The 19,907-nt window shown below is 39.1% G+C and overlaps 2 protein-coding genes across 2 annotated transcripts in view; one reads left to right on the top strand and one right to left on the bottom strand.

Annotated features, from left to right (window-relative positions):
• Positions 1 to 2,877: 2,877 nt before the first annotated feature.
• The window catches only part of GFM1 (G elongation factor mitochondrial 1), a 43,088-nt gene continuing 26,058 nt past the window's right edge, over positions 2,878 to 19,907 (bottom strand). The window contains exons 14-18 of the mRNA XM_032224884.1: positions 8,178 to 8,340; positions 7,263 to 7,407; positions 5,679 to 5,839; positions 4,505 to 4,558; positions 2,878 to 3,485 (exon numbers count right to left, since the gene is read on the bottom strand). Coding sequence (XP_032080775.1) covers positions 3,354 to 3,485; positions 4,505 to 4,558; positions 5,679 to 5,839; positions 7,263 to 7,407; positions 8,178 to 8,340 — 655 coding nt within the window. The 3' untranslated portion in view covers positions 2,878 to 3,353. The remainder of the gene's footprint in view (positions 3,486 to 4,504; positions 4,559 to 5,678; positions 5,840 to 7,262; positions 7,408 to 8,177; positions 8,341 to 19,907) is intronic.
• LOC116513701 (latexin-like) lies at positions 9,859 to 19,897 on the top strand. Its single transcript, XM_032224885.1, has 6 exons — positions 9,859 to 10,622; positions 12,009 to 12,071; positions 13,166 to 13,343; positions 15,020 to 15,156; positions 16,220 to 16,282; positions 19,675 to 19,897. The coding sequence occupies exons 1-6, from the start codon at positions 10,338 to 10,340 to the stop codon at positions 19,756 to 19,758; spliced, it is 810 nt and encodes a 269-aa protein (XP_032080776.1). The 5' UTR covers positions 9,859 to 10,337; the 3' UTR covers positions 19,759 to 19,897.

The following is a 19,907-nucleotide window of genomic DNA, read 5'->3' as shown; positions in this document are numbered from 1 at the left end:
TTCATCTAATTATTATTTTGAAACATAGAGGAAAAAGAATTTATGAGTAAATTTTGCAGAGCTGAGTGCCTTGGCTAGATGATGGGGAGGGGAAGCTAATAAATAAAATGTCGTTGTCAACTACCATATTTTTCAGAGTATAAGACGCATGGGAGTATATGTCGCACCAAGATTTTGAAGAAGCAAATTTTAAAAAAAGTGTTTGCACTCTGCTGACCTCCCCAAAACGGCCTGATTTTCACAAAAATGGGCCCGTTTTTTTGTCATTAAAAGGGCATGCATAGCCTTTAGGAGGAACCATTTTTTGCTCATTTTTGCCCTCCCCAGCTCCCAGGAGCACTCTACAAGCCTCCTAAAGGCTATGCATGACCATTTTTCAAAGGAGGCGGGGTTTCAGGAGGCCAAAAATGCTGTATTCAGTGTATAAGATGCACCCAGATTTTCACTTTCTATTTTGAGGGGGAAATGTGCATCTTATACTCCAAAAAATACGGTACATAATATATTGTTTTTTGAAAGACAAATTACATCTGAATCTTTGTGTAAGCAATAAAGAGTTTTAACACAGTCCCACAGCCCAGCTCTAATCTTCTGCATCTACATGCATTTAGAAGTGAGGCGTCCGATTGAAAGTGGCTCTTGCTTCAAATGCAAACTGCAGTTTTGCACAGCCTTAGTTCTATTGGAACAAAAGGTGTAGAGATCATTGAAACACAAACATTACAATCTGAATCCTTAGGTCTGAGGCTGGTTAATTTTTTAAAAACTACACGTTTGTTAGTTGCACAAACTATATTCCTATTCAGACTGAAAGCAACCTAACTCATCCTCTTAATTGCAATGGGGATTTGTATACAATTCGTTTCTTAGATCAGAACAAACAGCTGATTTTAATACTTTAATTTCCATTAAACTTACCCTGGAATAATACTTGACCACTGTTTTCCCTTGATTATCTATGGAACCACACTCTCAGGTAGAAGTAGAACCGTACCCAACTTCTAGTCTTTACAATTTATCATATTCAATGGAATCAAATCTGGATACAGGCAGTAAACCACCAAAGCGATCAGTTCCATTTGCATCCCATTAACAGTTCCAAACAAGGGATACGGGGATATGAATCCGTTAGGGATACAGACCATCCATTTTTGATATCATTCTTATACTTGGATACCATAGTTTAACGACCCCATAATCCCTTGCAGGGTGGAATCTGGGCAACTGAATGGAGCTAGCAGAGTGTTTACTGGCCAGATGCCCTTCCTGACGCCAATGCAGAGTTTTGTTCAGCAGATATATTCTCAGTGTGCCCAGAGGAATATCTGCATCTATCTAGGATTGAACTCACAGCCTTCTGATTGTGAGGCAAGATCTTCACCTCTAGGCCACCGCACCACTCTTAGAATCTTTTCAACAATATTCCCCAGAAATAGACTGGGAAAATGGTCAAAAACAGTTGGTTTCAGAGAAGGCTTCTTAAGAAAGGATGCATACCAATTTCTTCCAGACAGGCAAGCGATATTTTTTTTGACCATTTTCTTAATGCAGACACTCACAACTCACAGGATTACACAAAGGAGATAGAAGGAGCCTGGATCTAAACCAAAGGTGTCCCAAGTTCATATCCTAGACCCACGATGGTGAGCCTATAGCACGTGTGCCACAGGTGGCACACAGAGCCCTCTCTGCGGGCATGCGAGCTGTTGCCCCAGCTCAGCTCCACCGCACATTTGTGTGCGCCTCCCGCCAGCCAGATGATTTTTGGGGCTCTGTTGTGCATGTGTGGGGGTCATGGATGCATGCGTGGGAAGTGCATGTGGCACGCGTGCACGGGGGCACAGGGAGAGCAGCCCCCCATGCATGCATGGGGGTCGTGTGCATGCACGGGGACAGGGCACACACAGGTTGCACGTGCATGCATGGGTAGCACGGGGCACGCACATTACATTATGGATGACAAAAAAGCTAGCCACCATTGTCCAAGACAATCCTATTGATTTTTTTTGGGGGGGGGGGAGTTTTGCTTTACTTTTAAACAGCTGAGAGAATAGGGAAAATTCAAAAGAAAAAAAAATAATTCAACAAGGAAGGACAATCAGCTCAAAATCTATTGCTATGGTGGCAAAAACCAAAACCCAGGACTGTACTTGGTTCTTGTAGCATTTGGGAGATTGGTTTTCCATCAACCGGGGCTGTCTGCACTTTTTTCACAAGTAACTCAAAACAGCAAAAATATCCAATAGACCTTCGTCCTATTTTCCCTACAACCACCACCTTGTGAGGTACCATGGTAAAACTGAAATCAGATCCTAGAAGATAGCGCTGGCAAGTCACTTCTCTATTACCAGGAAATGATATAGACATCTCCTTATGGCCCCCGGGACACATATGATGCCAAAATTATTCATTCTGTGCACTTAGTTTTATTCAGATAGCCCTGCAGGCCTGTACAGTCCACCATTCCTAATTGAATATGTAAGTAGATGTAGAAATTGCACGGTTCTCTTCATATGGGAGGTATTGGGGAAGGACAAAATTCCCTTTGTACAAATAGGCTGTATTTTTTGGAGGCGTGTTCCTCTGAGAAATCCGACATGTTTCTTCGTAGGCAACTGACATTTTAGCAATATCCAATATATGGCAACTGAAAGTTGAGCTCATTTCAGACAGTAACTTATGTGACTGGCTCTAGAATAATTTCTCAAATTTTGCTCAGGCATCAAAATAAGTGGGATTCTTATTGCAAGTGAATTCCAAGGTCTGGAAAAATAGTAACATTAAAATATATTCTTTGCATGATGCATGATATCTAAAAGAAGGGAAAGGGAAAAAATCATTCTGTCTCAAAATGTATCTTCACTTTATTATTAGAAAATTAAACTTATTACATTATCCTTCAAATGTTCATGTTACATTACAGGTCTGCCTTGTGTATTCATGTTCAGGGAAAGGTTATTTAGTCTTCTGGTTCAGACTCTGTAGCAATTATCAAAAAAATCAGGTAGAGATCTGATAATTCTCCTGCATTGGATTCTCTGAGGCTTCAAAAATTGGAAAGAGGTTATAGAGAGAGTATTATGATGAGGTCGAAGGAGACAAAAAGATGAAAAGAACCTTTTCAGCTTTATTTAATATCAAGCCTCTAAAACAAAACATTTTAATATAAATTAAGATGGTGATTCATTCATGGAATTTCTGTACAAACAACAGTCTTTTCATGACTTTTAATAAAGTCAAAACTTTGATCCAGGATGAAATTGCTCTGAATTTTCTTCATTCGTTTAATTGTGAGTCTTGCAACAAATACAGCTTGTGGGCAGTTTCTTGTATAGGACTGATCTGAAGGTGTCTTAACCTTTGACCTTGCCCTTTTTCACAGGAAGTTGTCCTGTTGCTTCAAGGTATTGGTTAATTAATTCTTCCTGTGTATTGAATGAACAGGCTTGATATTTAGTGTATTCCATTGTGTATTCTCCTTTTCCCTGAAGAGAAAATATTCTCATATTATGAATAATTTAAACAATTTATCAATTGTCAAATGGTCAAGTGCTAGTTTACATGCATTGCATAGTGGAAGAGAAATATACAAGCATAGGTTGACACAGTAAGTAGCTGATAACTGGACTAGCAACTGAGTTTACAATTTGAAAAGGCACTGCAATTCTTTGAAATTCATACACTCCTAGAGATAAAAACCTAGATTTCAAATCAGCTTCCAACCTTTCTCTAGTCACATATTTGTCTCTGTACTCCTTTTCCTTCACTTTCTCTTCTCATTCAACTAAGGGCGATAAATAAATGATTTAAACCAATGGCAGAATCGAATTATTTATATATTTATGTATTTATGTGCTGCCCCATCTTGTCTAGAGGCCACCTTGGGTGGCTTATAAACATTTATCTGCCCTGGTGCATCATCTAACACAGATAGCTGTGTTTTAAATGAACCAACCAGAACTGCCCAACTCATACTGTTCTTCACTGGGAGTCAACACAAAAGGCAAAAATAAGTGTAGCCAAAGAAAGAGCTTCTGCATGAATACAAAATCTGTTTATGCTATTTTTGCACAAATCCATATTTCAGGGATTTGAAAGGGAAGCAAGCGCCAAAGGAAAAATATGCTTGGAGTGGCTAACAGTGGCAGCAATGTGAAGCACTGTTAGTCATATGGGTTTGCTTAACAGACCAGATGAAAATCTCAGGCTTAGGCTAAAGACTCATCATCATCTTCTATGAATTATTCAGTCTCATTTCCTAGCTATTCCTTCTTTTTTTGCTAGGTTACTTTCTGGATCTCTCCTCCCCTCTCTCCTCCCTTCAGGGTCTCTTTCTACTTTGTTACTTTAAATAAGATTAATTATTCATTTTCAGAAGCTGCATCTATATCAACACTGAAAAAATGACATGTCCTGTACTAAAAATGGCCTGAATGAGATAATGATGAATGCTGGAAAACTGTAACATTGCTTTAACAAATTCAGAAAGTATCTGCTCATTTACCTCTGTACATGACCTTAGTTCTGTAGCATATCCAAACATACTGTTCAACGCCACCTAAGGAAAAAGTGATAAAGAGAGAATTGGTAATAATTGTTTCTCTTAATTTAAGATGCATCCACAAAATTACAAACCGGGGTTTACAAATGACTGACACATCTACCGCTAACTGCACAGTAAAATTTAAGCTTCTTAGGATGAATTCATTGAATGATAGCTAGAATGAGCTAGACAAGGTGGTTGGAGGCCACCCCGCTACTTAGTACCCAGGTCTTACATTCAGGCCTGCTGACCATCAAGCCTCAGCTCCAACCACAGAGCCACCACACCCATTTTAATAAAGTTTTTAATAAGCATAGTAAAAACGAATATAAACTAACAAGAAGGAAAAATAAAAATTTACAAGGTGCAGAAAAAAGTCAAAAGAAAAAAAATAGGAAAGAAAAAGGCAAGCCCCCCAATAATAAATATATGACTTTCAACCTTCATTATACTGAACATAAGCTAACACTTTTTCATCCTCTTGTAAAGTTACAAATAAAAAAGAACCCTAATTTTTACCTATATGAAACCCCAAAATCATCTTTTTAGTCTTGATTCAGCAAAAAACAAAAAAAACCACTAGGAATTACCAGAAACATAAAACAAATAATTTATCTCTGATTAAATAATGCAACTTTATATTCCTTCCTTTTGTTCTTCACACATCTTAATTTTTAAATCATTACTTTGGCATTACAAGATTTGATCTTTCATCAATCTTTAGTATTCAAGTGGAATTTTCACAGCTTTTACGAGCTTACTTGGAAAAATAAGTAAAGAGGCATCAACCCAGATTTTTTTTATATTTGTCTTTTGAATTCACATTTTGGTAACCTCAATTTTGTTGTCTTCCATAGCTTCAAACTCTTTAATGTCTATGTCAAATAAAAGTTTGATTTTTTTTCATCATCTTCTAAAAAAAATTAATTGAAATCTGTAACCATTCTGAGATATTAATTATTATTATTAGTGTTTTGGTAAATATATATGAATAAAATCATTATTTGAATAGTAACTTTAGATGGTATAGGTAGAGGACAGGAAGGCTTGGGGGGAACGTTGTCCATGGGGTTGCGAAGCATCGGACACAACTCGCAACTGACAACAACATTAGATGACAGTAGTACACACATACCTCAGCAGTAAGAATAAAATAGTCTTCAGCTGCCTCTTGCCCAGTGATAACACCATGACGGCGATTAATTCCAGCCATGACTGGTCCTTGGAATTCAACTGGTGCTAGGATTTCCACATCCATAATGGGCTCAAGAATACATGTTCTTGCTTCTTTCAGAGCTGAGTTAAAGGAAGAGATGATACAATACCTATACAGTCAAATGCCCTTTTATATTTACTATTTAACACACATCATCATAGAGAGTCAACTTGTAGTAAGGTGGGTGGCAAATAAATTTAATATAAATGAATGAATGAATATCTATATAGATGTGCAGTGTGTAAAGACTTGTTTTCACATCAAGTTGAGTAATAATAAAAAAAACATCATTTGTAAAAAACAAGTCGCATGATATACCCCAAGACAGGCAGTTTTATGGCCATGCCAGATGGAGGAAACAGTAAACCATCCATCTAGAATCAAGAGGGATTTTCCTTACTGAAAATTTTGAAATGAGCATCAAGTGACAGCTTGTTAAACACTGCTTAGTGCAGGAGTGTCAAATGGCAGCCCACGGGCTGGATGTGTCATGCCCAGGCCACACCCAGTCCAGCTCCACAAATGGGGAAAATGTTGCGAAACATCACTTGACGCGATGATTTTGACATCTTTGGCTTAGTGGATTCCTGTTTCTCTAGAGAGCTGCACTAGATGATCTACAAACGTTTCTAACACATTCAATCATTCATACATTCAATTATTTTATGAATCCACTTATTAATATAAAGCCCAAATATGTTTGCAAAAAACAAGATGGGGGAAATCTTAATAGTAACAGCATTGGAAGGGACCTTGGAGGTCAGCCAGTCCAACCCCCTGCTAACGCAGAAGACCTATACTAGGGATTCAAACTGCCGACCCTTCTGATTGACAGAAGTCTTAGCCACTGAGCCACCTAGCCAGACCAACCAATTAGTCCAACCGGGCTAACCAAATCATGATAAGCAGATATAAATAGGAAAGAAATGAAATTCTTCAGAACATAAAGACAAGTCTAAAGTCCTAAGTGATGGCTAGCAATAAGAATGAAAGAACTAGACACTTGATGTGTGGGTTGCTTAGTTGGATATAAAGAACTATCCGTGTTTTTAAATATTGATATAAAGATATAAATTGGGACTGGAACTGTTGTTGCAATGGGGTTGTTAAAAAAGTCACATCTAATTGTATGACCTTTTTCACATTCACTAAGCAAAACACCATGATCATTAAATGAATCATACAGTCATTAAGCAAATCCTGCTTCCTCCATTGGCTTTGCTTGTTGGAAATCACCTGGGGAGTTGCAAATGGCCATAATGCAACCCTAAGATGCTACAACCATTGTAAATACATGCCAATTGCCAAGCCCCCAGATTTTGATAACATGATGATGGAGATGTGGTGGTCATAAGTGCAAGGACCAGATGTTTTTTTTCAGCACCCTTGTAACTTCAAACAATCATTTCATGAATGATCATAAGTTGAAGACTACCTATATTAGTATTATGGATAAATGAGAAAGCAAGAGAGAAAGCATTTGGGGAAAAAACTTCTCAGTACCTTGCCTCATGGCACCTTCAGCAGCTCGGATGAAAGAGATTTCATTAGAATCTACCATGTGAGAAGCTCCATCCTCCAAGACAAACCGGATTCCTGAAATCTTGTGACCTATCAATGGGCCTTTCTCACATGCATCACGGAATCCCTATAAAACATGACTTGGCCATTAGTGATTTCGGACCCAAATGATACTGTAGACCAGGGGTAGTCAACCTACCGCCCACTTTTGTATCTCTGTTAGTAGTAAGATTTTTTTAACCACCCACCGGTTCCACAGTAAATGGTGATTTATAAAGTAGGGAAGTAACTTTACTTTATAAAATTTATAAAGCAGAGTTACAGCAAATCCCTACTGCCCGCCATGAAAGCTGGAACGCCCACTAGTGGGTGGTAGGGACCAGGTTGACTACCACTGCTGTAGACTTTAACAGGCAGAAAGTTATTGAAAATATACATACAGAAAATATGATTCAAAGCAATGATTTGCAATCAGGACATAATTAGGCATGTTCAGCACTGAAAATAAAATGAAACCTTAAGAGAGAGTGACATACTATAAATTAAATGTTGTTGCTGACTCTTAGAGATCACATAAATATTGTAAAATTAGGTTATTGCAAAAAAGAAATGAGATATTTGGAGATGACCTTTCATGGTTTTAAAATCCTAAGAAATGGGGGATGAACTCAAGCCCTGTAGTGATCTCCCCATATATCTACAACTTCCAAAAACTGCTGGTGTTTGCTTAAAATTTGGGTTCTAATTCACCACTCTGAAAAGAAATCTCACTATCTACTAGAATTGTAACTCAAAGTAATTATGCTCTAAAAGTAAAATTATAACAGTACAGGGGCCTGTCTGCAATCATGTCTGGCTTATATTTAATGTAATAAAACTAAAATAAATATATATTACCTTTTCAATAGCCGGAATAAACTGTTTTGGAACATTTGTCCCAACTGTTTTGTCAAGAAATTCCACTTTGGTATAATTCTCTGGTTCTAGAGGCTCCAGATACCCTATTACTTTTCCGTACTGGCCTGACCCACCAGACTGCTTTTTGTGAGTATAATCAAACCTGCAAAAAATGAAAATATTATGTTACATGCAAATCACATCTTTTCCTGTTGTTTAATGTAATATAATGTAATGTAAAGTAATACACATTGTGTGTTATGGTTATGATGACAAGCGGCTTTGTGATCAGTCTGTGTGATCAACACTGATTTTCAAACCTGCAGGCTAATTTCAAATACAAACTAGTATTTGTGTATTTTTATTATCAAGACATTTCATTTTAAAAACATTGTTTTATGGGGGCCAACAGGAAGATATTTTTTATTTATAGGTTATTATAACCTTTAAATAACTACAAAATAGCTTTACAATGCCTTTGGCTTGTGTGACAGAATTAAGGGTAATAGGGAATTGAGCAGAATTTCTCTCTTTGCACACAAAATAGAATTGAACGGAAGGATAATTAAATGAACACGTTGAAACTGTGACTGCAATCTGCAATGATTTTCTGGGGAAGCTTCAGTGAAGCCTATGTCCAGATGCTTCAAGGAACAAGGCAAATCAACCCAATCTTAAATTGCACTAAGAGAGGGATACAATCAAGGTCAAGCGAGGTACGAATACCACTCTATAAACCCTTAGTAAGACCACACCTAGAGTACTTCAATTTTGGTCATAACACTATAAAAAAGATGTTGAGACTCTAGAAAAGTGCAGAGAACAGCAACCAGGATGATTGGGGGACTAGAGATTAAAACTTATGAAGAACAGTTACAGGAACTGGGCATGGCTAGTCTAGTGAAGAGAAGGACCAGAGAAGACATGATAGCAGTTCTCCAATATTTGAGGGGCTCCCACAGAGAGGAGGGGGGTCAAGCTATTTTCCAAAGCACCTGAATGCCAGATAAAGAATAATGGATGGAAACTGATCAAGGAGAGATTCAACCTAGAAATAAGGAGAAATTTTCTGACCGTGAGAGGAATCAACCAATGGGATAGCTTACTTTCGGAAATTGTGGGAGCTTCATCAGAGGAGGCTTTCAAGAAGAGATTGGACTGCCATTTGTCAGAAATGGTGGAGGGTCTCCTGCTTGGGCTGGGGGATTGGACTAGATGACCTACAAAGTCCCTTCTAACTCTGTTAATCTAATCTAATCTATTTGCTTTTTTCAAGGCACACAGTCCTCCTCCTTCGTGACTTCCCATGACAGCTCTGTGATGTGGGTCAGGCTAAGAGGGAGCCCGTCCCAAAGTCCCTGGATAAGGTTTTTTCAATTTTATTTCGTCAAGCATGAATTAGATAACAGATAGAAGTATAAACATGATTATGAATACATGAAATGAATACAAATACAAGGGAATATTAGGACAGGGACAGTAGGCACGCTGCTGCGCTTATGCACATCTCTTAAAGGCCTCTTAGAAAGGGGGTGAGGTTGACAGTAGACGGTCTAAGGTTAAAGTTGTGGGGGGTTTGGGGGAAGAGACCACAGTGTCAGGTAGAGCATTCCAGGCATTGAAAATTCTGTTGCTGAAGTCCTATTTTCTGCAATCGAGTTTGTTACCTTTGCATCTATTGTGAGCTTCTGAATCATAAGGACATTGTAGCAGATAATTTTATGTATTAGGTCCCATTGTCTAAGCCCCAAATTTCAAGTCTGGTGGCATAAGGTTGCCTTGCTCCACTCAGTAAATAACTGAACTTAGCCCCAGGTGGGGGGAGGGAGGAGGAAACACCGCTCAACCCTTTCTCTGAATTGCCAGCGAACTCTGCTCTCTAAAAACAAACATTCTTCGGGATAGAACGTTCTCCTTTGCCCTCTGACTGCACTCCCCTTGCAGGCTCTTTCGTGGCCAAAATTAATCCCCAAAGCCGGAGCGGATCGCCTTGTTTTTTCCTTGCTAGAGCCGTCGCGCCCAATAGTTTGAAGGAGGGAACCTAATTTCAAGGAGTGTTTCCAATAGTTTCGGAGCCGCTTTCCTAAGCTGAAGCCGGATTCCGGCTCCTGCAATCGAAGCAGCGCTCGGATCAGGCCCCTTTCTTGCAGCCCCGCGGAGATGCGGACCCTCGGCGGCCCAGGAGCCCCCGCTCGGCTCCTCCAGCTGCTGCTGCTGCTTCCGGCTTCCTTGGTGCTGGCGGACCCGGAGAGGCCTCCGCGCGCCGCGACCGACTCCGCCCAGCTGCTCCTCGGGAAGCTTCCTGTCGGAGGCCCGATGGAGATCCCGACGTCCCATTACGCGGCCAACAGAGCCGCCGGCGTGGTGTTCCACTACCTCACCTATCAGCGCGGGAGCCCGCACAGGCTGTTCGAAATGGGGCGAGTGAAGCAAGCCAGCCTGGAGGTGAGCCCGGAGGGAAGGAGAGAAGGAAGGAAAGGCGCCTCCCGCCCAGCTACCTACCGCCAGCACCGAAGCCAGCAGTTGTGTTTGGCAGAGCTTACAGACCTGGCAAGGGCAGACGGGGGAGAGAGTCCTGGGGGGAGCAAGGGGGGGTATTGAATTTTGATCCCGAGGCGCCTCCCTCCCTGCTTAAAAACAAAACACAACTTCCCCTGTCCAAACTTGTCTCCTCGCCCACGGTAGGAATCGCACCTGCAACTATTAAGCGCCTTCAACTCAGGATTGTCATCCCTTCATGGGCTTTCCCGAGCTATCCATCATTGCATTTCCCAGACAGGGGCAATACCAATAGGTAAAGGTTTCCCCCCCCTTCTCCTCGCACATATGTGCTAGTCTTTCCCGACTCTAGGGGGCAGTGCTCATCTCTGTTACAAAGATGATGAGCCAGGGCTGTCCAAAGACATCTCCGTGGTCATGTGGCCGGCATGACTAAACGCCAAAGGCGCACACAACGGTGTATACCTCCCCACCAAAGATGGTCCCTATTTTTCTACTTGCATTCTTACATGCTTTCGAACTGCTAGGTTGGTAGAAGCTAGGACAAGTAAAGGGAGCTCACTCCGTTACGCTAAAGATTTGAAATGCCAAACTGCCGAACCTTTCTGATTGACAAGCTCAGCGTCTTAGCCACTGAGCCCTTTCAATAGCAATAGTACTTATAGTTATATAGCATTTATAGGCAGCTTTACAGCCCTCTCTAAGAGATTTACAGAGTCAGCCTATTGCCCCCAACAATCTTGAGCCTCATTTTACCAACCTTGGAAGGATGGAAGGCTGAGTCAACCTTGAGCCTGTGAGACTCAAACTGCCCATCTGCTGACAACCACAGTTAGTCTGCAATATCACATTCTAACCATTGCTCCACCAGGGCACTTAAAAGTGAAAATATCAATTGGAAACCATTTTTTTTTAAAAAAAGATTGTTACAATGTTTTGCATTCCTTAAATAACAATACTGATCTGATCTGGTCAAAATAGCAACTGAAAGTCACTGAAAATGTTGGGACTATACCCTCACAGCCATGATCATATATACTGGGGATATGGGACTTGTAGTCCTCAAAACACCTGAACACAAGCTGGAAAAGATGGAATAAATGTACCATGAGTTTACCTCTGCAAGGTTGACATGCTATGAATTTCATAAACACATCAGAATTTTAAAGAATCACTTTATGACAGTTCACTTTGTTTTTCAGCAAAGAGCTTAAATTAAGGCTTTATGCCTTTCCCTTCCTGTTTTCACCAATAAACCCATACAGATAAAGAATAGCAACCTCTACCAAAATATTCAAGGTAAGCAATGTAATAATTCTCTTTTTATTTTAGAACATTCCAGGTTCTGGGCATAAATACCGTCTTAAGTTTGAAGTGAAAGAAAGCATTGAGAATGTAAGTTTGGGTCTTGTATTTTCTTTAGTATAAGCTGAATGACGTTTAGGGATTGACATAGATGCTGGAGGCCCTAATCTGCATCCCCACCCCAATATACATACGTAATGTGGGCAGATCTGCCCCAAATCACTATTTTGAGGCTACTATTAGGAATGAGGGAAGCTGTTTTGAGAAAGGCAAAGGGAAGGCTGCTGGGATGTGTGTTTATGGATGCATGTCTGTAGGGGCTGAGGTTAAAACCTTTCCTCTTTTCTAAGCCAAACTTCCTCATAATCATAGGTTAGAGGTGTCTTTTAATCCAACTACCTGTCTAGAGCAGGAATCCTCAGATCATCCACCCTCTCATGGTTGCCGATAGCAATAATGGTGATGAAAAATTGTTTGCGAGAGACAGAGAGCAAATTCAAAGCTATTGTAAATTATTAGTCATGTTTTATGGCTTAAGCTCACTATGATCCCAGCAACTGTGGTTTATTATATAATGGCAATTAAAACAAAAACAAAGCTCATTGTTCTTCAGAAGAACTAGAAGTAAAGTCTTAAAGCCACTCCACCCGCCCCAAATCTCTATTCCCATCTAACACACATTTGGTGTGTGTATGTGTGTACACACACACACACATATATGGGTTACCTAAGAAGAGGATAAAGCGTACACTGACTCAAAAAAGTTTTAAACAAAATATAAAACCCCTTTAAAAAACAAGGACTTATTGTGATATAATCTCATTTTTTTTAATGGGGACCTTACATACCATCAAGTTCTTGCTATTGAATTATCCCACCATACAATGTGAAGGATAAATATGAAATGACATCTTATCTTTTCTACATAAATGGTCCCGGTGACATGATAAGAGCAGAAAGAAATAGCAGAACAGAATCCATCATCGAAGGGAGTTGTAAACTATTCAGCCATCATTATTTACCTACAAACCTTAAAGGTGCCGAAGCTGAGCAATGTTGCTGCAAAGCAAAACTTGATCTATCTCATTCGAATGGCATCAGGTTTAGTGTGAATTGAAATGAAGCCAAATGATGCTAGCAATACCTACAGAAGTTTTAAACTGGTCCAATTATTTCTGCAACAGGGCACGTACCAGGATTGCACAGCCGAGATACTTTATCATCTTGGTGACACACCTGTTGCTCCTGAAATACATTATACTATGGAAAGGGCGTTTAAGACACATTCGACAGAAGCAGACAACCTATTCTACAGCAGAATTCAGCACCTGACTGAGCCATTAGAGACCCGAAATATACCAGGTAATACGCAATGCTGCCATTTAAAGTGTTGCATTCTGAAATTAAATAACATCTATTTATTTGTGTTTTCAAATAACCAGTGACAGGAGACTCTAAACATAAACTATTACAGTATATCTTCCTACCTAAAAACTGATAGGAAGCTCCAGAGAATCTTCCCTTCTCAATGGCAGGTTTTGCATTTTTCTATTCCAATATACAAAGGTCTAGAGGCCTGACCATATTTCTATTCATTAAAATGTGTGGCCATTTCTTGCAGGCACATACCTATTTTAAATATTTTTACGAGATCTTTGCATGGAATTTTCCTTTAAAAAAATATTCTGTTTAATTTCATTTCTGTTATTCACCATCTAAGTAAGGAGATATGACTTTTATTTGAACCAGTCAGAGTCATCGTGATTGGAAATACAGAAAAAAGTAAGGTTTGCATGGTGACATCCTATCTCATCCTTTTCTTAAAATCCATAAATAAGCAGCGATATATAAATGTATTACTTGAATTTTGGTTTACAGTGGGTTTTTTTCTTCTTGGAAACGCGTAATGATAACAAACCAGGAGTCTTAAAAAGTGAAACCTGGTCTATGCGTACTTATCTCAGGGTAAATCTATTGCTTTAGTATAAAATACCAGATTGTTTTAAAATACCAGAATATTAACATGGGTACACACTATATTGCCTGAATTTGTCAGATGTTTCATTTTTAAGGGGGGGTAGCACTTCCTGAGACTAAGTTGGGGGTCCATTTCTCGAAAAGAAAATGGCAACCCTGACCAGGGGGCCCTTTGCAAGAATTTGTCTTGTGTGCAAGTTAAATTCACTTCCTGGACCAGAGTGGGGTGGGTTCTGCCCACTGTCCTTCCTGCCTTAATCATTTCCCAATAGAATTACTGCACTGTGCTCTCTGTTGTGCTGCCCTTGAAGTCACACCTGACATGGGACCAGGTTACTTGCTGGACTACCTGGTCTTGGCTGCTCCAGATCCAACAGAATGAGAATGATCTTACAGAGACTTCTTTGTCATGATTGCTGCCCAAAGAACAACCTTACCCTTGAGATCTGCAGAGCCCTGACCCTCTCAGTCTTTCAGAAGGCTGAGAAGGCCTTGTTTTTTCCTCATGCATTGGGCCAGGATGTGTGGTGTGTGCCCATAATATATCTTTGTTTGTGAAATTGCTATTATGAAGTCTTTGGATATATATTTCTCTCCACTGGATTTTAAAAAAAAACACCTTAAATTTGATTTTTAGTAAGGTGCTCAATACCCAGAGTCATATATTGAAGACGGGTAACCATATAAAATTTCAAAACAAATAAACAGAAGTTATTTACGGTCCCAACAATGGTGCAAAACAACAATCATATTTGGCTATAGGATGTCTGTAGCTATTAGAATTATAATTACCTCCAATATGGATCTTAAGAGTAATACATGCCCAATATTGCCCACATAGTGTTGTCCATCCAGACTTGGTTTTTTCTTTTTTTTTTCAATAGTTGTTTCAACTACACGGCTACTAGATCAAAATCCAAGTTCCAGATACACAAGAATGCATGCATGTTGCATATCCAGATAAATTTTGCTAAAGCATGCATATTCACAATGCTGCGTTTAGCCCTGCATTTTCTCTCTCTCAAAATTTATTTCAGTACAACTTTTACTTATATTTCCAGATAATGATGGAAATATGACAGAAGAAATGAAGCCTATTTTCAACTTAGCCAAGGTTGCCTCTGGATATATAGTATGGCAGAATTCAACAGAAAACACCTTGTACAATATGATTCAAATTAAAAATGTCAAACAAGTGGTAAGTCGAGTTTCTTTCCGACCTCCCTCCAAAAGACTGCTTCCCACTTCTATGCTATGACTGTTTTAAGAACATCAACTTCACTATTTATGACTCAAAAATCGCTAACTCATTTCCCCAGAGCAAAAATAATGCAGCAGTCCAGCCACTTGACAGTGGGGTGGGCAGCATAATAAACTTAATAAAACAAACATTAAAGAACTACAGAGCCAAAGGATAACAGAAGTCATGCTATTTGGCATTCCCCTCTTGAGAAATCTGGGATTCACAAATTACAAGACCCTCCAGCTCAGGAAAGACTAACACAAAGGCCAGAGATGGAAAGGTTAAAAGGGGAAAGAGACAGGTCATTTTACAGGTTAGTTACGTGAAATCTTGATTCAGGCCATAGGCCAGACATTTCCCACCCCCAACTTAAAAAGAAACACTTCTGAGTACTCTGCTACATTTTATTTTTAATTTTGTTTTGTTTTTTTATAATACGGCTGAACAATTTTTCTGGACTGATGGTCGTACTATTTTTCCCTTACAATTTGGTAACACGTTATTTGAGGTTGGGGATAATACCAAAAACAAACATGAGATTATAGCACAGTATAGATTAGTTCCTGCAGTATGCTGCCTTTTTTAAAAAACCCTTTCTATTCTGTTCTACCCTGAAATTATAAGGAATATGAGGTCATGAAAATGCAATAAGCCAAGGAGTCACTCCCTAATGGTTTAATATTATGAGAAAATAAGCAAAGTGTCATAAAATAATAAGCAAAAAATGAGCAAACAATTTGCTGGAATAAGACAAGTATGTTTCTCCTTAAGAGAGAATATAACCCTCTGGGTTTTTTAAAAGAGAAAAGTTTCAAACTATAGTTGCTTGAGCCAGTAGAATATTTTTTTTTAAATTTGGGGGCTTTGCACCTAAGCTTATATGATTAAGACAGGAAAACTAAATCTCTTATTTTTATTCTGTTGTCAAATATACATTCTGTATATTATATAAAATTAATGCTCTGTATTTAACCAAGGACTGTAGCTGCTGAATTGGTTTTCCCTTTTATGGTTTCAGAAAAGAAATGATGACTATCTTGAATTTTCCTATGAGGTTTTATTCCATGATATTGTCTCCCAGGTAAGTAACATTTTGAAAACGTGTTTGCTTTTTTTTATAAAAGGGCACAGCAAAAGTTATGCATCTTATTTTCATATAACAACAATATTGGACGTCCAGACAACGGTCAAAGACACTAAACTGGCTATATAAGAAATTGTTCCAAAATAGGGAGCAATGTTGTACAGATACTCCTCAACTTACAATAGCAATAGCATTTAGACTTATATACCATTTCACAGCACTTTGCAGCCCTCCCTAAGTGGTTTACAGAGTCAGCATATAGCACCCAGCAATCTGGGTCCTCATTTTACCGAAAGGATGGAAGGCTGAGTCAATCTTGAGCAGGTCAGAATCGAACTCGAACTCCTGGCAGTGAAGAGTGAGTTAGTCTGCAATACTGGATTTAACCACTGCACTACCACGATTCCTACACCTACAACTACAACTGGAAGCAGAATTTCTGCTGTTAAGCAAGGTGGTTGTTAAGTAAGTCATGCCAGTTTTAAGACCTAGTTACCATGGTTGCTGAGTGAATCACTGCTGTTATTAAGAGACTCACACAGTTGTTAAGCAAATCCAGCTTCCCCCATTGACTTTGCTTGTTGGAAGTCGATTGGGAAGGTCCCAAATAGTGACCATAGGACCCTGGGATACTGCAACATTAAAAACACACACCAGTTGCCAAGCACCCAAATTTTGATCATGTGATTGTGGAGAATGCTGCAATGGTAGTAAGTGTGAGGATCGCTCATTAGTCATGTTTTCAGTGCTGTTGTAACTTTGAATGGCCGTAAGTCAAGAACTACCTGTAGCCTGCACTGTATAAGTGCAGCCTGATCTGATTCACGTCCAGCAAAACATAAGAACAAGATAGCTTGAACAACAACATAACACTCTTACTTAGTCGTGAGCAGATCCCAGCTTTTGTTTCCAGAATGGAAATATGGTTTAATGCTTATAATTCAATGGGAAGGCCAAGAAAGCATGGAATATTTTGGCTTCTAAACCATCTGTATTATCAAAATGAAACCCCAAAAGACCAGAACCATGAGTTCTATGGTAGCAAATCTAAATTTGAAAGGGAACTCATAGTAATTATTGGGAAGAACAGCAGGGATTGAATAAGATGCCCAAGCCCAGAGAACAGACAAACTGAAAATATTATCATCAGTTTCAAAATTCATGTTACACTGATCAAAGACTTCTTGGTAGGGAATCTTAAATGTCTGTAAGGGTATCATTGTTCAAACTATCAGTTACGGTTGTTCTTTAACCACAGCATTTAGTATTGAAAGAAATGAAGAAGACTTTACAGGTGGCCATTGCCGATTTCTAAGCATACAGTAGTTCTTACTAAAGGCAGCGGAAAGAGAATTATCATTTCCTTTGATCTAGATGCTCCTTTTTTAAAATCTAGTTAGCAACTTTGGATATGCAAAACAAGTAGTCCTCGACTTATGACCATAATTGAGCCCAAATTCTATCACACTAAGTGAAACATTTGTTAAGCGAGTTTTGGTCCATTTTACGACTTTTATTGCCACAGTTGTTAAGTAAATCAACGTTAAGTTAATAATGTGGTTAAGTGCGCCTGGCTTCCCCATTGATTTTGGTTCTCAGAAAATTGCAAAGAGTGTTTGCATTATTTGGGGACACTGCAACCGTTATAAATGCGAATCAATTGCCAACCATCCATATCTTGGTCACATGACCATGGGGATGCTGCAATAGTCATAAGTTTAAAAACAAATGGTCATAAGTCACTTTTTTTCAGTGCATTGTACAACGAAGTTCGTTGTAACTTCAAATGGTCATTATATGATCTGTTGTAAATCAAGGGCTACATATACATATTTTTAAGAAAAGGGGGGTCACACAATACTATCCTAAGATTTAGGACTGACCTGAGGACCAAAGAGGATTACAACTGGGTTGAGGACCAAAATTTAACCAAAGATGAATATTGTTTATTTTCTTGAATTGAATTTCAGAAACCAGAAATTCTATGTATCTGCCCATTTGAGGGTTTCCCTCTCCTATCTAGAAACAGAAATTCACTGTTGAATATTCCCAGTGTCAGGCCATCTCCCTGGTACAATGAACAGAAATGTATGGTCTCTGCCCTATTAGAATTCTAGTAGATTACAATACCTGATTATTTTGAAGGGCCTTTAAGATGTGGTTGACTTAACAACCACAATTGAGCCCAACATTTCTGTTGCTAAGTGAAATATTTTAAAGTGAGTTCGCCCCCTGACTTTGGGACACTGCGACAGTCATAAATATGAGTCGATTGCCAAGTATCTGAATTTTGATCACATGACCATGGGGATGCTACAACAGTTGTAAGTGTGAAGAATGGTAATAAGTCAATTTTTTCACTGCTGTTGTAACTTTGGTCGGTCACTAAACAAACTGTTGTAAGTTGAGGACTACCTGTACTTGACTGACTGCTCAAGATGTAGCAACAGGTTATGGCTGGGTTGTGTTAGTTACAATCCCGCCAGCTGGATATGCTTATAAATTTGATCTGAGTATTGCCATTTGGCCCTAGCATTTTTCTGAAAAACTGAACCATAGAATGAGTACTGCTGCTCAAAATTGAACACATTGGACTGGCACATAAGCCAGAATAATCAATCATCCTGCTGGATTTAGCTCAATGTTCAAGTCTGTCAAGGAAATTTTGAAATGTGGCTTTGCTCTCTAAAGCTTTAGCCGCTCACTCCGTTTTACTGCCATATGCAGGCGGAGTCCTTTTGTAAGATGTAAGTTAATTGCAAGGGTACAGCAAAGTCTACTCCTACGCTTTTTCTAAAAACACCATAGCACTACAAGAAAGTGCTAGCCAGGGAACCCACTTTCATGCAAACCTGAGCTATGGGGAGACTCAGCGGTGGTACCGCATATCATTCAGAAAAGGCAGTGGGAGAACTGAAGTAGCAGAAGTACAAAGGGCAAGGTTGGAGATACACACACAAACACAGGTGCACATTCTCACTCCAATTTCATGATCTGCAAAATTCAACTTACTAGGGCTGTGAGGTTCCTCTCTATTTCTGTCCTGGAAGCAACTACAACAGCCTTGTAAACTTTTTGTTTCACAATTCAAAAGCCTAAGGCACATTTGCATTACAAATCTGAAAATCTAGCTTTCAAATCAAAGTACATCAGACAATGTTTTAGGAGGTTTTTTCTGTGATCCACATTCTGAATTGCCTGGTCAATAGCTCAATTACCTTTATTAATAGGAAAAAGAGATAGGAAAAGAAGAAAGAAATGAATGTGGCATAAAGTACCAAAAAAGGGGCAAAACCTTGTCTAATGATGCAATACTCAGAAATAAAATATACTTCCCAGATTTCCCTAAAACTTGAATATTTCAAACATTTTGTCTTTTTTATTTGCAGGAAATTATTCCTTGGCACATGCAAGTTCTATGGCATCCACAGCATGGAGTGAAAGTAACACAGAATAGTCGCCAGTCAAAGTGATATTAATTAAATCTTGTTCTTCAATTGATGAGGTGAAAGCAACTACATAACAGCTGGTAAAAATACTGCTTGGAGGTTTTAGATACCCTTCCAATTCTGAATATCCTCCAAGAACTTAAATAAATATCCTTGACTCTGGTTTGGCAGCT

Source organism: Thamnophis elegans, chromosome 10 (assembly GCF_009769535.1).
Source record: "Thamnophis elegans isolate rThaEle1 chromosome 10, rThaEle1.pri, whole genome shotgun sequence".
Classification (NCBI taxonomy): domain Eukaryota; kingdom Metazoa; phylum Chordata; class Lepidosauria; order Squamata; family Colubridae; genus Thamnophis; species Thamnophis elegans.
Note: the sequence above shows the minus strand (reverse complement) of the source record. Positions and strands in the feature narration are given on the sequence as shown.

Bases quoted from the DNA above. Each gene is read 5' to 3' on its own strand.
- LOC116513701 (XM_032224885.1), top strand. From the start codon at position 10,338: ATGCGGACCCTCGGCGGCCCAGGAGCCCCCGCTCGGCTCCTCCAGCTG. The intron at 10,623-12,008 runs GTGAGCCCGGAG...TTTTTATTTTAG, and splicing joins TGAAGCAAGCCAGCCTGGAG to AACATTCCAGGTTCTGGGCA. The intron at 15,157-16,219 runs GTAAGTCGAGTT...TTATGGTTTCAG, and splicing joins TTAAAAATGTCAAACAAGTG to AAAAGAAATGATGACTATCT.